Source organism: Cygnus olor, chromosome 4 (genome assembly GCF_009769625.2).
Source record: "Cygnus olor isolate bCygOlo1 chromosome 4, bCygOlo1.pri.v2, whole genome shotgun sequence".
Lineage (NCBI taxonomy): Eukaryota > Metazoa > Chordata > Aves > Anseriformes > Anatidae > Cygnus > Cygnus olor.
Genome location: NC_049172.1, coordinates 75,820,224 through 75,835,651, shown reverse-complemented (window position 1 = coordinate 75,835,651; position 15,428 = coordinate 75,820,224). Strand labels below are relative to the sequence as shown.

At 40.0% G+C, this 15,428-nt stretch overlaps 1 protein-coding gene across 2 annotated transcripts in view; it reads left to right on the top strand.

Annotated features, from left to right (window-relative positions):
• ALMS1 (ALMS1 centrosome and basal body associated protein) overlaps nt 1–14,709 on the top strand; it is a 72,582-nt gene extending 57,873 nt beyond the window's left edge. For both annotated transcript variants that reach the window (XM_040554485.1, XM_040554484.1), the window contains exons 14-19: nt 872–1,051; nt 2,341–2,579; nt 3,728–3,911; nt 4,115–4,178; nt 8,229–8,328; nt 13,820–14,709. In XM_040554485.1, coding sequence (XP_040410419.1) covers nt 872–1,051; nt 2,341–2,579; nt 3,728–3,911; nt 4,115–4,178; nt 8,229–8,328; nt 13,820–13,864 — 812 coding nt within the window. In that variant the 3' untranslated portion in view covers nt 13,865–14,709. The remainder of the gene's footprint in view (nt 1–871; nt 1,052–2,340; nt 2,580–3,727; nt 3,912–4,114; nt 4,179–8,228; nt 8,329–13,819) is intronic.
• The last annotated feature ends 719 nt before the right edge of the window (nt 14,710–15,428 follow it).

Here is a 15,428-nt window from a genome sequence, read left to right as displayed (position 1 = left end):
TCTTGCTTGAGTAGTAGCCAACTTTCTCACTTACTAGTAAGTTTTATTAACCTAAACTTCTGATTCGTTTCAGTCGTAAAGGTGGACTGACTATTTTTTTATATTTTGTTTTCTCTGTAAGACATCTGTTACTCACAGAATGTATTTTGTGGGCACGTACTATTTCAGAAGGCCTGTGACTGCAGTGTTTCATATTCTTCTTGGTAATATTTTGGATGTTATGTTCTATTTAAAACACAAGCTCATCCTGGACTGGTGCAGTTCTGCATTCAGTTTTTTCCGGTGGCAGTTTCCAGTTCCTCCATTACTTTCTTTTAAATGCCAAGTTCCTACCATAAGATTGAATAGTGGTTTTGTTTCAGTCATCAGACACACAATTTATTTATTACTGCTTTTTTCATGTGCAGTGGTGGTTCAAGTTTACTCCCACACCCTTTTTATACAAATATATAATCAATATACATATATATATATATTTGTATATTATTTATATTTGTATATTTAAATATTTGTACATTATTTATATATATAACATACACACATAATATACATTTTTATATATTTATACAAATGTATAAATAATATGCAAATAAAAAATATCCCTGCTTTGCCTGGGGGACTGGATGTACACATCTTTAATTTTATTTAATTATCATATAGTAACAATCCCAAGTAACAGTGGATTTGCTTTGAATTTGAAGTGGTATTATAAAAGATTTTGCCTCTTGAAGATAGGGTAAAATAAGTGACCCTTCAACTCTAAATTAAAAATGGAGGGTCACCCCCTGAGCTATGCGTGTCATAGGTGCTGATGTTGAAGTACTTCCAGATGCTCTAGAATAAGATGTTATTGCATTGTTTTGGTCTACAGGAGACTTGGAGATTGTGAACAGTGCAACTAAGAAAAACACCCGAGATGTTGGTGTGACTTTTCCTACACCAAGGCCCAGCCAGCCAAATCAACGGCCACGGAAACCCTGGCATTGTGTCGATGGTATTTTTGGAGAGTCAGCTGGTATGGTCACAGATCATCAGGCAGCAGGAAGCAAGGGTAAGCAGAAGGGACAGCCAGGCAATTTTTTAATGGAGAAAAGGACAAAAAGGAGCAGACTGCATTTACCACAAGGTCAGTCCAAAATATACTTTCTGCAGAGCAGAAAAGCTGTGCATCTCAACAGCAACCAGCAAAATGTATGAGGAGGATTAACTGGAACACAGTAGTCTCTGACACTAGTCTAGTCAATTCTTACGTTGTTTTTAATCAGTAAATTTTAAACAAAAATACTCACTATGGCAAATGAGATTTCTAATGCTCTACGATGCATTTTCAATCAAGCCGTTAGATGCTGCCTTTCCAATAAAGGTAGCAAATAGGAGGCAGTGAATAAGGCAGGGGGTAAGGTAGGAGTCTTGTAGATAGGTGGTTTCATTTTCAAGGTATAAAAGGTTCTGCTAAGCTCTGAGTAACTTGACCCTGTTAAGTTGTACTTACTGCTTCATATACTAAGGCTTCAAAGAACATTTTGTTTATTATTTTATTTTTTTTCCCAGAGTACTTAAGGGAAGAATTTGGTACCAGAAGAGCTAGACTTTTTTCCCTCTTTCAGCTAGAGTTGCATTTTTGGGCTGATGGAGTAGTTTCTTGATTATTTTTTTAAAATTTACTGACAGTCTTCACAGTGTCACGATTAAATGTTTAAAAATATTTTCCTTAGTCATCATCGTTGTTGTTGTAGGGACAAATCACTCTCTCTCATACCATTTTTATTTAGAATATCTGCTCAGAATACTAGCTGATGTATTCAAATCCCATTATGTATGTAAACTGTGAGTAATCTAATTCTTGTATACATATTTAACATTTGGAAGATGTAAAACATTTGTTCTTCAAAAAAGTCTATAAAAAGCCATCAGGTTTAGAACATACAGAGGCTCCTTAAAATGTGTAATTGCTGATAAGTAACTATTCATAGGATGGTTTGGGTAGGAAGTTTAATGATTAAAAATCATTTAATTCCAACCCCCTGCCATGGGCATATTCTTTCTACAAAGAAAGAAACTTCCAAATGAAGCCATTTTGTGCCTTTCCAAAAGTGCTGTTTGATAGAGGCTTGCTGGTTTACTGACAGTTGGCAAAAAATTTCTTCAGAAACAACCAAATGTGTCTGGTACACAGTCCCACTGAAATTGGTGTAATAACTGAAGTGAGTATTTATTGCAGTGTTAGGCCCCAGATTGTATTTAGCTAATGAGGTCTTGGGCATGAAGGACCATAGATGGGGATGGAAAAAGGGCATTGTGTATCTTTATCTTTACTGTCTTCTGTGGTCTTCTCCACAGGAATTTCATGGTTTGTCCAAGCAGAGGATTTGAAATCTGAATCTAGGAAAGAAAACTTGACCAATTCTTGTCCTGGTCCGTCTTGGTTTGAACCACTGACCAACACTAAGCCCTGGAGGGAGCCTCTTCGAGAGAAGAACTGGCAAGAGCAGCAGCACAGCAACGTGACTCAGCCAGCAGTTCCAGAAAGAGATGCTGAGACCAGGTCCTTTCGGCCGCTTGTGAAGCTTACGCTACAGGTAAAGGCACGCTGTTGTGCTGTTGCTGTAAGGCTGCCGGGATCTCTATAGGATTTTGTCAGGAGTAATGCTAAATCTTGTGGAAACACTTTGTTCTTTTTTTTCTTTTGTAAACTCATCTTTATGATTGCTGGAAATCAACAAGTTAGACTGTTCTTTCTTAAAAAGGCAAAACAAAAAAATAACCAAAACACAATGAAGTCATCAGTCATGTTTGCTTATTATTGTAAACTGGCTCATTCATGTTTGCTTATTATTGTAAACTGGCTTTGCGCAATACGATAATCTATTTGAACTGAGCTAATATTTTAGGGCTTAAATCATTTGGCTTCAGGAACTAGAGGGAATGTAGCTGAAGTAATGCCAAGTCATACTTGCTTCCATGCAGAAGTAATAGTGTGATGTACATAGTGTGTGATTAAAGTGGGCTTTGATTCTTACAGTGCAAACACGGGAAGTGCTGATATTCATGCACATGCATATATAATGTCCACTCCAGATCAAATTGAATGTGATCACTCTAAATATCTGGGAAAATACAGATAACAGCATACAGAAATACTTCTGAAGAAGATCATCCATAAAATGTGAAAGCTAAAGTGGCAAGTGCTAATGCAGGTGCACTTCTGAACTTTAAGTTCAGTTGCATCTGTTCCTGTGCTTAGAGAGTTCCCTGTGATGGAAACTGAAGCGTGGCAAACAGGGATATCAGGAGATATTAAAAAATAAAATGAGAACAAAAAAGAAAATTCCACTTTTGATCAAAAACGAAGTGCTAATGTTGATGTGCCCATTGATTTATAGCAAGGGAGACCATAATAAGTTATGGAATCTTCTACAGGCTAAACTTTGTGTGAACTTTGCTATGCTTTTTTGAGAAGAGGTTTGTGTCCTTTTTGCTCATTTTTTTAGGTATTTTATTTCCTTCCAGCTAGTTAGTTTTCTTGTTGTTGACAAATTGTGTGTTAAACAAGGTCTCTGAGGATCTACTAAGCACTAGGGATACGTGATTTTGTACGTTATACCAAATATTGCTTTGGGATTTTTTTCCCATGCTTTGGTAATGAATTAGATATTTTGATTATTCTCTTCCAGCTGTACGGAGTCTGTCTGACCACTTTAGATTTTGTTTTGTCATCCCATCTTAGGAGGCTCTTGCAGTGCATCGCCCTGATTTCATCTCCCGCTCTGGCGAGCGGGTGAAGCACCTGAAGCTTGTAATGGAGGAAAGGAGGATACAGAGCGTGCTGCAGTCTGAACGCGAAGAGCTATTTAATCCTCCGGAGAAAAGGCAGGGCTACAGGAACGCAAGTCACATGCTTTCTGACAGAGGTACCTTTGTGGTTCTGCTCCTGGTATTCTATAGGAATGAATTAATTTACCCATTGTTCTTAAGGATGTGTATATTTTTAATAAAGGTATTACAATTTTTTGTTATCTGTAAAAATCCAAAAAGGAGTAAGATTGATGCAACAGAATGCTTCGTGATAAGCAGACTTGTACACTGTGCTCTTATCCTAAAACTTTCTATTTAGGTTACCTGGTTAAAGAAAAGAGAAGAACAATTCCGAAGAGTGAAATGGTTCAAAGATCTAAACGGTAAGGCTGAGAAACTTTTGTTTCAGATAGATAAATGCCCTGAGTAAATGAGTAGGAAAGATGGATTAATTGTATCTGTAAGAAAAGAATTGGGCTTTTCTTGTGCAAGATGTAGGGACTTTATCAGAATGAGAAAGCACCTATTCATAAAATCCTAGAAATGACACCATTTTGGAAAAAATGTTTCTTGTAAATTGAGTATTCTGCCGCAGTATCTGCGGTCCAAACACTACAGCAAACTGTCCAAGTATTGGATCCCAAAAGGAGATGAAATTCAGGGTGCAGGTTTCTGGAGTGTCTGTATAGTTTTAAACATTAGCAAACTAGGTAATTGGGGCAGGAAGTGAGGTACCGTTTCACCAAGTGGAGGTAGCTGTGTGGAAGAAATAATTATCCACAAAGGAATAGTGAGGATTTTACCCTTGGGGAAAAAAAAAAAAAAACTAGGTTTTGTCTTATGTTTGATTCAAGTAATTTATAGCTAAATGCACAACACACTAATGATGTATTAAACATTGGAGTACCTGTGCCACAGAGAGGATATGCAAGGGTTTAATAAAAAATGGTGTTTTATTGCATCTGGATTCTGAAATGATAGAGATACAAGAGGAGGTGGTTGAAAGGTACCACCTGAGAAACAGCAGAAATACTTAAAGTCACAAAGCTGTCTCTGATCGTGTAAGTGCTTTGTTGCACCAAATGCAGGTGCTACATGAAGGGAAAGATTTGTGTTATGGACAGTATTTGAGGCCAGAACTGTTTCATTGCATCTTCATCAGTAGCAATGGGGTGGAACACACCTCAGCAGTTTTTTGGGAGGAACAGTCGGTATGCCTGAGAGTAGCTCTGGAGGTTCTGGGGATGTCTGCAGGCTAGAAAGGGCCAAGATCATCAACAAGAACTATCAAATGTCTCCTGGGGACACAACCACCCCATCAGGGCATTGGCAGCCCCTGAGGACAGGCTGCTCATGCAGTGGCCCCTTAGAAAAAGGCTTTGTGGCCTGATGCCTGGTGGACAGCAAATTGATAGCAATCAGCATTGTGCTCCCGCAGTGATGAAGGCTAGCCACACGGTGGGTTTCATACAGGTGAGGAAAAGCAGATATTTCCTTTGCTTCGTGCTCATGGGACCGCAGCTGGATCCTGTGACCTGTTCTGGGCATTATTAACCAAGTGGCCTGACTCTGGTGGAGGCCAGCAAAACAGATGGGGCTGGAACATGTGATGTGTGAAGAGAAGCTGTGGAGGCTGGGGAGGAGAAGGCTGGAGATGGAGATGTGGCAGCGGTGTTCCCCTGCCAGAAAAGGGGAGTTGAGAGAAGGCAGAAGAAAGACTTCTCTTGAAGGTGTATGGTGATGGGACACATGGCAGGGGTGATGTGTTACAGTTAAGGAGAGAGACAAGGAAATGAGTTTCTCACAAAGAGGGATGTGAAATGCTGGACCTGGGACTCACAGAGATGGTACAATCTCCATCACTGGAAACAGTCAGAAGTTTACCAGGATGAGGCCTGAGCAACCTGGTCTAGCCTTGGAGTTAGTCCTGCTTTAGCAAGAGGTTGGACTAGGTGACCTCCAGGAGTCCTTTCCAGCCTAAATCACATAGTGATTCTGCAAACTATCCACTGGAATACACAATATATAAAACAAACCCTGTGATATATGTGCTAGGGGACAAAAAGGGTGTGTTATTTAAATAGCCTTTGGCATTTAACAGTATTTTTAGGGCATTAGTTAAAAGGTGACAGAAGTGGTAAATATGCCAGCTCCTCCAGGAATGTACCTCCATGTTTTAGTGGAAACGGAAGGATTTGGATTCAGGTCGCTTGGACTGTGTAATCAGCATATCTGAACTCAAGTATTTTTCAGAAACTCTGGTTTCATAATACCAAAGTCAGTAGGATTTCTATGGAGACTGATTCAGGCAGTCGCACTCGGTGACATTTTTTTGTTCTTACTGCTGTCATACTCCAACTCTCAGCTGGATCTGAGAAGTCATTTATTCTCTACCATTCTTCTGAAATCCACACCTATAATGAGTACAGAAGCTTTTGCTTTTTCTCTGCGAGGGTATAAATGGAATTTCTCGTGGTAAATTAGCTAGAGCTAATGAAAACCATTTTCAGTGAGTTTACCTACAATTCTGATTTGTCCATTTCTTGCTCTAAATATCTTTATGGTGGGATGAATCAGTGTGTGGTAAACCTTGATCTTTCATTGAGGGGAGCCCTAGAATGGTAAAGCCATTAGTGAATGGTGAGATGGTAGTAAACAAAACCCCAACCCCCCCCACTTCAGTAGCACTTCTATAGACCTAGCACCCTCTGCTGCCTATCAGCAAAGCATCAGAGATGGAAAATAAGCATCCAAATATGGTTTACTTCCTCTTTTCTGTAGCAGCATTGTGGGTAGTGACATTTTTAGAAAGATGACCTTAAGAACAGCTGCAGACAGAGTAGGAGAATAGGAATATACGCAAAGAGGTAGGTCATGGAAACAGTTCCTTTATTTTCTTTATTTTTTTAGATCTAATAAAAGTTGTCTCTATAGATGCAATATTAAGTGGCCTGTTAAAGAATTTCCTGGTGTTGGATTTGTATTTCCTTGCCTTCAGAGAACATAAGCTCATCAGTTCAACTGTGATGGGTTGATACCCACGCTTGTGTAATGCTTGTACAAACAAGTGTGGCTCTCCATAGCTGATACTGGGGAATTAGGACATAAAAGTCAATACTTATCAAAATTTTGCATATAATTCCTTGCTTTGTTGATTCTGCCTACTTAGTCATCTTTCACTTTCATTTTAGTTTGTTTTCCTGCTAACTTCTAGTCCTTCTGTCCTTTGAAACATGGAAGTAACCCCTGAGTCTTACTGACTAAGTAGCAAATCAGTGCAGGTTGACTCGTTTGCCTCCATCACTTCTTTTGCTGTTTTGAAGAATAACTTATTTTACTGCTGGAGTTAGGACCAAGACAACTGTGAAAGATGCCTCTCTTCCCTCCCGGCTGGTGGGCTGTATTGATTTGCAGTGTTCAAAATGGAATGGGTTGAAGCACTTCCAGATAATAGGAGTTGAAGGCATAGATGCGTTTAAAATATTCAAAGTGAGCAGTAATTATGGAAAGTTCTTATGTTGACGTAAGAATGAAGCAGTCTCTTAAAACTGTACCTTTGCGGTATTGTAACATTTTTTTTTTTTTCCTTTCCTCCTCCTATTGCTGATTATCAAGTCAGTATGTTAAGGAAGGAGTTATAGTATCTGTCTTGCTTTAAATATAATGGGACTGAAATTTTGGACAAGGTTCATGTCACATAGACTGTAATCTTTTTGAAGCTGCATGGTTCTTGGCAACCACTGTCATGAATTGAGTAAAGCCCTATGATCTTAAAGGAAGATTTGGGGGAGGCAGTGTCAGGACAGTTCTGCCATCTTAGCAATTAGGTCCCTTCTTTAGGTGGCACCATATAAAACAGCCTAGAACAGCGCAGTGACACTGGGGTGAGCATTACGCACCTTCATTTTTATTTCAGAGCATCGCTTGCTGTTTGGCTCTGCTATGGGAGTAGTTCAGCAGGGGAGAAGACAAAGCATTGATCAAGGCAAGGCAGCATTTGGGCAGAAAAGATTCCTGAACAGCTTAATTCAAGTTATGCTTGTCATAAAGATACTGCTGTTAATGGGTAAATGTGTTACTCCAAAGCAGCACACCTTCAAAGCAACGAAGCCGTTCTGCACGGGTGATATCAAAGCTCCACCTTTTGCAGCTGGGTAATCAGAGCAGCTGTATGGTCGTTTCAGTGCTACAAATACTGCTTTTAGGAGGTGCTGCTTGTAAGGGAAGGGCATTATGGATTGTGGGAACTTCTGGTATTGCAACTGCTGCGTATTCCAAATTTTCCACGTGTGACACCAGTAAAACCCCAAATACAATTGTGGTTGGCCAGTAGCCTTTAACAGAATGTGAAGATTAAAAAGGAGAATTTTTTTTACATCAATAAATTCCTTCCTGCCAAGTCACTATTTTTGACTTTTTGTATTTACACTAAGGATCTACGAGCAGCTGCCAGAGGTGCAGAAGAAGCGAGAGGAAGAGAAGCGAAAATTGGAATACAACTCGTACCGCCTGAAAGCACAGCTTTACAAAACGGTAGGTGTTCTGGTCAAGTGCTTATATTGGAACGTGTTAGATTTTTTTTTTCCTTGAGGTCACAGGCTTTATAGTAACACTGAGTGCTAATTCTGTGGAATTATTTTGCAGATTCTAGGTGATTAGAATAATCAGGGTCAAAGAAGTCAAGCTTATAAAAACGTGGAACAAAAAAAAAAAATCTAACCTGGAAATCCTTCCAGTACCTACATATTGTGTGGGGGAGGAAAAAAAAAACAACAAGGAAGCATAGTCCCATGTAAGCAGCATACAAAAAAGGCCATGTGCAGAGTCTTGAGAGCAGAACAAGGTGGGCTGTGGAGCATATCCAAAGGAGATACTCCATAAATAAGCTCCTAGAATTGAAGGCTGCTGTTGTAGCTCTTGTGCACTCTTGCTGCAGATGGCTTTAACTTACAATATTCACAGATAACTTTATAGCCGTGTTTAAAAAAAGCCTGGAGTTGTCATTTCTAACTTTTCTCCAGTGGAGAATTGGCAGTCCTGGTGGTAATTAAATTTGAGGGCTGTGGATTTCACAATTAAATGCCTGTTCAGCTGATAGTATGCACTGGCACTGATCAGCCTAGGATCAGCTCTGTCTGGCAAACTGTGGAATAAACTGGTATCCCCAAGCGTGAGTGTGACTAGTTTTGAACCACAAACACTGACCAGCGCTTTATGAACAGTTCCTGTGCTGCGGTCTCACCATACAACCAGCAACAGATCAAAGATGAGGTGAGGACTCCAGGATTTTCGTGTGGAGGAGGAGAAGGAATCTGTGGGGCCCGTTTGGCTGGGTCCCTCTAGGGCTCTGCTGAATCCTGCCCCGTTCTGCCATGAAGTGGAGAGATCTATGCAGGGAGCTGCTTCTGTCCTAGCCAGCAATTGCTGCTGGCGCTCTTCCTCCCTGGCTGTCCAAGTTTTTTAACAAGTGCTTTATGTGTGTCAAGCTTAGGTTTTATTAATGACAGAAAGATTGAAGAGCTGTGTGCTAGAGACTCTCCTGGGTTAATCACAATGAGTAACAAGGAAAAGAGTCTTCTGTCTATCTCTCCTCCTATATGCACACATCTTATTATCTTGTATTTCTGTGTAACAAAGCATATCAATTTATATACAGTGAGTGATGTGGTAAAACAGGGGAGGCCAATCAGTCCCTTCTGTGATGCACATCTCTCAGGCTGACCACTGTATCCCTTTTTGAGCTGTTTCAGCCATCCAAATGCTTTCTCTTAAGACAATAAAAGCTAAAAGATGGGAAACAGCAGTCTATCATCAACACAGAGGTTCTAACCTGACTCACTTTCTTGCTGTCTAACCCATGTACCAATAAATGCAGCCTTCTGCAGAACTCAGGAAATAGGCAATAAAAATCATTAGAGGCCTCAGTGGTTTAAGGACGTGCATTAAAAATTAAAACTGATTTTTTTTCTTCTGGATCTTAAGCTTACACTTCAGTTTTTAGCACTGCAACTCTTTTCTGGCTGAGTTGTTTTACCAGAGCTGGAATAACAGTTATTTGTTAGGAACGGCAGTAATTGGATTTTAAAAGCAGGGGCTTGTAATGCGGTGTATTATCCAGAATACCTTCCTAATCTGGTTGTGGGTACTTATGACTAGAATTACTTGAATTTGCTGTTATGCTTTTGCACTGTATATTCACAACGTATTTTTCTACTAGTCTGAGAATCTCAGATGCCAGTACAGTAAGGTCTTAGAGTTGATGAATGTTGGCAGTAACTCACTTGAAGCAGTGTAATCAGCTGGAAGAAGAGGGAATCATATTGAAAGTTTTGTGTACAAGTGTTGTTTTGATTGCAAGAGGATGGTGATTCATTGCAGTAAATACTGTAATCTTTTGTCTTCCTTGATGATGCAGAATAGCTGTAGTGAGTAGCTGTAAATACAGTGAATAGTTTGTTTAGAATTTTGTTAATGTGTTGCTGAGAGCATCAGTTTCTAAAGCAGATCCGATTGTGTGTCAGGGAAAAAAAGAGCTACAGATTTTGTGGAATGGCTCCAAAGATGACACAGAATATTAGGAGGAGAAAACTGTTTTGTTATGCTGGTACAAAAGCTAGACTAAAAACATACGTAATCTAGGGTTTTATTTAAATCATCCTTCACGGTATCCAAACTGGCCTGAGTATCTCTTACAGTGACAAGTTTGTGAACTGCTGATGATGCAGCAGATCAGTGCTCTAGAATAAACCTGGTTTTTATGTTAATTGAGATCAGTACTCTAGAATAAACCTGACTTTTATGTTAATTGCAGTCTCCTGGAGGAGTCCTGTTGCCCCCTGCTAGGTTTGTATGAGGTGTTGTTCTATCCCAAATCGTTTGACACGCATCTAGAGACAAAGCTTGGGAAGGGAGAGGGGTTAGACAGTCAAGTGCCCTACTCGAGGCTGTGTTTGGGTCAGTGTTCAGGGACATGACTTGTCCCTAATGAATCTTCGTTGTCCTCTCTTTGGATTTTGACAGGCTAGCGCTGGACGTCTTGGTGGGGGAAGGATGTACTCGTGCCACAGCCACCCCAGTTGAGGGTGGCTCGGTAGGTTAACACCAAATCTTAATAGCTGGAAGAGGAGCACTAATGAAGCAGCTGGGAAGGAAGGGGATGTCTTACCTGCTGCTCTAGTTTTTGCTCAGTAAATGAGAAATTGAGCATTCTCCCAGCACCTGTGGCTTCATTATTTGTTATCATAACAAAGAGTACTTACACCCTAAGTGTATTACATATCAGCCACGATGTAATACGGCTCTGGGACACTTCCTTGACATGTAAGAAGCAAAACTAGGTGTACACCTCACTGACCGCAGTGCAGATAGCTCTGAGGATGTGGTTAGCTGCCAGTACCATGTGCAGGCTGTTTCTGCTGTGCATTGAAGGCTCACTGGTTAAGGATTTTTAATGTCTGGGAAGGGAAGCAGTGAATTAAACGTGCACACACACTCATCCTTATATACATGACCGTGGACAAGTGTTTGCCAGTATCACTTGTGAATGAAACTCTTGCAGCAGTATATAGAGGTATGTTAGGTATAAGTGCATGTTGATATAATTTGTCAGCTCTTCAGAAGGAAAAATGCACACCAGCTTCTTAAAAATGCATCCCAAGGAGAAAACACAGCTGTGTGTTTCCAGTGTGAACAACTATTATGTGAGGCACACTGCTCCCTGGAGGCAGCATCTCTCTTCTCGTTAGCTGTAGGGAGCAGATGATAATGATGAACTTAAATTAGTGCACAGGTTATGGGGTGGGGTGAAACGGAGTTTATGGGGCTCAAAACAGGGTCCCAAATTAACAAATACATCTCACCCAAATCCACTTTTCCTTTTGTAAAGCACAAGTAAAAACACTCACAGAGGACACCCGAGAAGCAAGGGCTGGCAGTGCTTGTTCTGAGTTGTTCATATGCTGCCGTGGCAATGCGGTGAGAAGGAAAGAGAGCGAAATAAGTTTTGTTATTACTAAGCTAGGAAGGGATCCTCGTATAACAGCAAACATCAAAATTCATGCGCTAGAAGGCAGCTGAGAGGGCTGTGCAGGCCGCCTGAACTTTTGGAATTAAGTTCTTAACTTTGCTATCTGAAAAGTTATTTTTATCACAACGTACACATGGGTCTGGGCTGATGTTCTGTCCCTTCTCTATTTTTACTTTCAAACTGAGCATAAAATTACACTAGTTAGATAACGGAATGGTGCAAGCCCTTTAATTTTGAAGACTACGGTTGAGACAGATTTCTGATCTGATGGCAGCATAAATCGTAAGGAACTCTTCCAACCCTACTCACGTGAAATTGAATTTTTTTTGAGTTTAGCAGATACAAATTTGTTCTGTTACTGATGCTCCTCTGTTCGATGCACGTAGTGTGTCATTTTTGTAAATATGAAGCATGAGAGAAACCTCCATAAAGGGGATAGCAAAGTTATTAAGCTACATACTTCCCTGTAGCTTTTTATTTATTTATTTATTTTTTAAGCATTACCATTCAGGAGTACTGAAGTTTTTTGCGTGTGGATGTGACACTTCTTTTAGAGCCTATGCGAGATAGGGGCCACAAGGTGTCGCTACCTCAAAGGAAACAGCGCTCATTTCTAGAGGTGTAAAACCGAATTGCACTTTGCTGCTGCTTTACAAGATTCTCTTATGTTTGTTTTTCATCCCCTTGGCTACATTTTCTCTCTTGACAGCATCATGGTTTTCTTCTTAGTCTGTTTTGTAGCCACTTTCAGGAAGTGGAGCAAAGAGGGGAGATAGCATCTCATTGCTCACAGGGTTTGCTTGTTAAATTGCAAGCTGGTCTGTGAGCTGAAAGGCAGGCTCAGAGGTTGTGTGGGTAAGGCTTTCGAGTCCTGAGGCTTCATGAAGTTCTTGGGGACATTCCACACTGAGATTCATGTCAGCAGCTTTGCATTTTGTATGTATAAACAGGGATGCATGCAGAATGCATACTGTGTTAGTATGAATAGTCTATACACTGTATATCATGTGTATATAATTCATACACATGCTGTGTACTCTATAAATACATATATGCATATAAAGATCTGAGCTGAATGTTGCATACCTCTGGGTAACGTAAAAGGTCACATCAGGGAATGCCCTTATCATTCCCTATTTGTAAGACATGAGCTCTTCATCTCACGCTTGTGTAAAGCCACACGAATGTGTGCCATGCTTCAGAACACCAGCATGTGCTGTCTGAGCCAGCAGAGCAATGTTTCAGTACCTGAATTGCCCGTTGGAAGAGTGGGTCATGCTAGCAGGTGCCTGGGGAAGAGCAGTGTAATGGAGCCAGCACCAGTAGTGCTCCTCTGAGGTGGTTTAACAGTCTTGTGTGATTCGTGCCCAAGGGGCTTTGAGGCATCCTTCATATACTGATGTTTTTTTCATGAACTTGCCTACTTGTGTTTTTTTTTTTTTTGGCTTGTAACTAACACCACCTTTTCACCTACTTCAGGCTTTCTCAGAATTACGTAGATGTTCACTTGCTCATTGCTTCCTCTTCAGATACGGCTCATCCCTCCCGCCACGGTCCTAATTTCTTCAGTGGTTTATTGCAGAAAATGCAATTTCTGTGTCTTCCACTATCCTTGTCACTCTTCCCTGTAATTCTCTAGTTCTCCTCTTTTCTGTGTCCTTTCATAAACACTGTGAGCTCGGGAACAAGAGGCTCGCGTGAAGCCCAGAGGTTTGCCTTCAAAAGCTGAAGAGAGACTGTGGAAACTATCTATCAGCTAATGTCAAGATGTACTCTGACTCTTCATACTTGCTTCTGCTCATTTCCACAGCAGCCAGCACAGGGATGTCCTGGTGTGTTTTGTAATGACGAGTGTGAAACAGCGAGGCTGCTGTAGCTGTCCTAAAATGTGTGAACAGTCGTTTCTTAGAGTCACGTATATAAGCTGTACTCATGCTTGGTGTTTTTAATTTTTAGAGGGATAATACTGGTCTCTACCGCTTTGTTTTTATCTTTCAGAAAATCACCAACCGTGTCTTAGGGAGGAAGGTACCTTGGAACTGATAAGGATCTCCTCTTCAAATGAAAGCGTGTTGTGCTTAGTAAACTCTGCAGCATCTTCCTCTGTAAAGGAGATTGTGAAGTGAAATAGATAATGCAGTAAATATCATGCAATGTATGTTTTGTAGCATTCAATGATGTCTTTTTGTACAAATAGAATCTTGCCATATTTTTTAAGATATTAAAGGATCAGTGGTTTGAAGTGAACAACAGGTTTTTAAGTAAGTGGCTGTTGCTTGTAGTGCTGTTATGGACTTCCAAAATATTTTTTGGCCGTACTTGGTCCATAATATATTTATAACTACGTGATTGAAATAGGAGTTTTATATAAATTTTAAATAGTTTTTAACTGAGATTTTTATTTTTTTTTTAATTTCCTATTTCATTGTAGAAAACCTGTTTGTAATTGTTTTGTACTGGGGAAAAAAAAATTAAATAACATCAGGTGAATTTGTAGCAATCATGAAATATATCTTCACTGTCCTTACGGACAAGATGGAAAGAAACTGTGCTGTCATCACCACGGACTCTACCCACCACAGGATTCAGTGAAGAACTTAGTGCAACTGTGACAGCTGTTTAAGCTGGACATCATTAGTACCAGAGATTGAAGGTGTCATGACTACATTTACTTTTTGATTGGTTTGCTGTCATTCTGTTAACAGGAGAGTCTAATCAAAGAATTTTTATTATTTTTTTATTTTTTTACTATTTTGAGAGTTTTTAAGGTTTGCCAGGGAGAGTCCCCTTCACTTCATTAGATGCTTTTACATTCACAGGATGGTTGGTTATGCACTTAATGAGCAACACAGTGGTAAAAGATGAAAAATAAAGATTGTGGTTCTTGGTGATACATGCCTGAAGTCTGTTTCATTGGCTTACCACAGAGTAGATACGGTGTATACACAGGAAAAGACACCTGAGGAAACCTAAGTGTGCGAACAGTGCCTTTCTTTTTTCATACAGCGTTCTGTACTTAAAATCTTTACAGCAATTTAGTTCGAGGAACAACTGTAACAATAAATTCCTCCAGAGGGTGAGGCACAACGGAGACTTTTTGACCAGTCGTGTTCACTAGGAATGTCACAGAACTTCTTGGTTCACCCCTTCGCTGAGCGGTCACAGTGGTGACTGTGATCTAGCTCTGCCAGTAATCCCTGGAGTTCACATCAGGATGTAATGAATCAAATCCTATAATGATAGGAAATAATTTCCTGGAAGGTCAGTAGAACTATACTATACTGCAAAGACATAGACAAAGATTTAGAATAATATTTTTCAAGCTGTGGCATGTGCTAGTGTTGGCACATGCTGTAAAAGCAGCTGTTACATGCATTTATTTGATTTATAAATTTTTATTTTATGAAAGGAAATACTCTGAGAATGTATCTGGGTGTGCTCTGCTTATCAGAATAGAATGCAAAAAAAATCAAAAACATAATCCAATGTGTCAGAAGGCCACATCTGCCTGGTCTGGTCTCAGAAATCTGAAGTTGAAAACTGCAGATTAAAAACAATACAGTATCATGTGGCTGTGATAGATCAGCTGTGAGAACGGCTTACATCC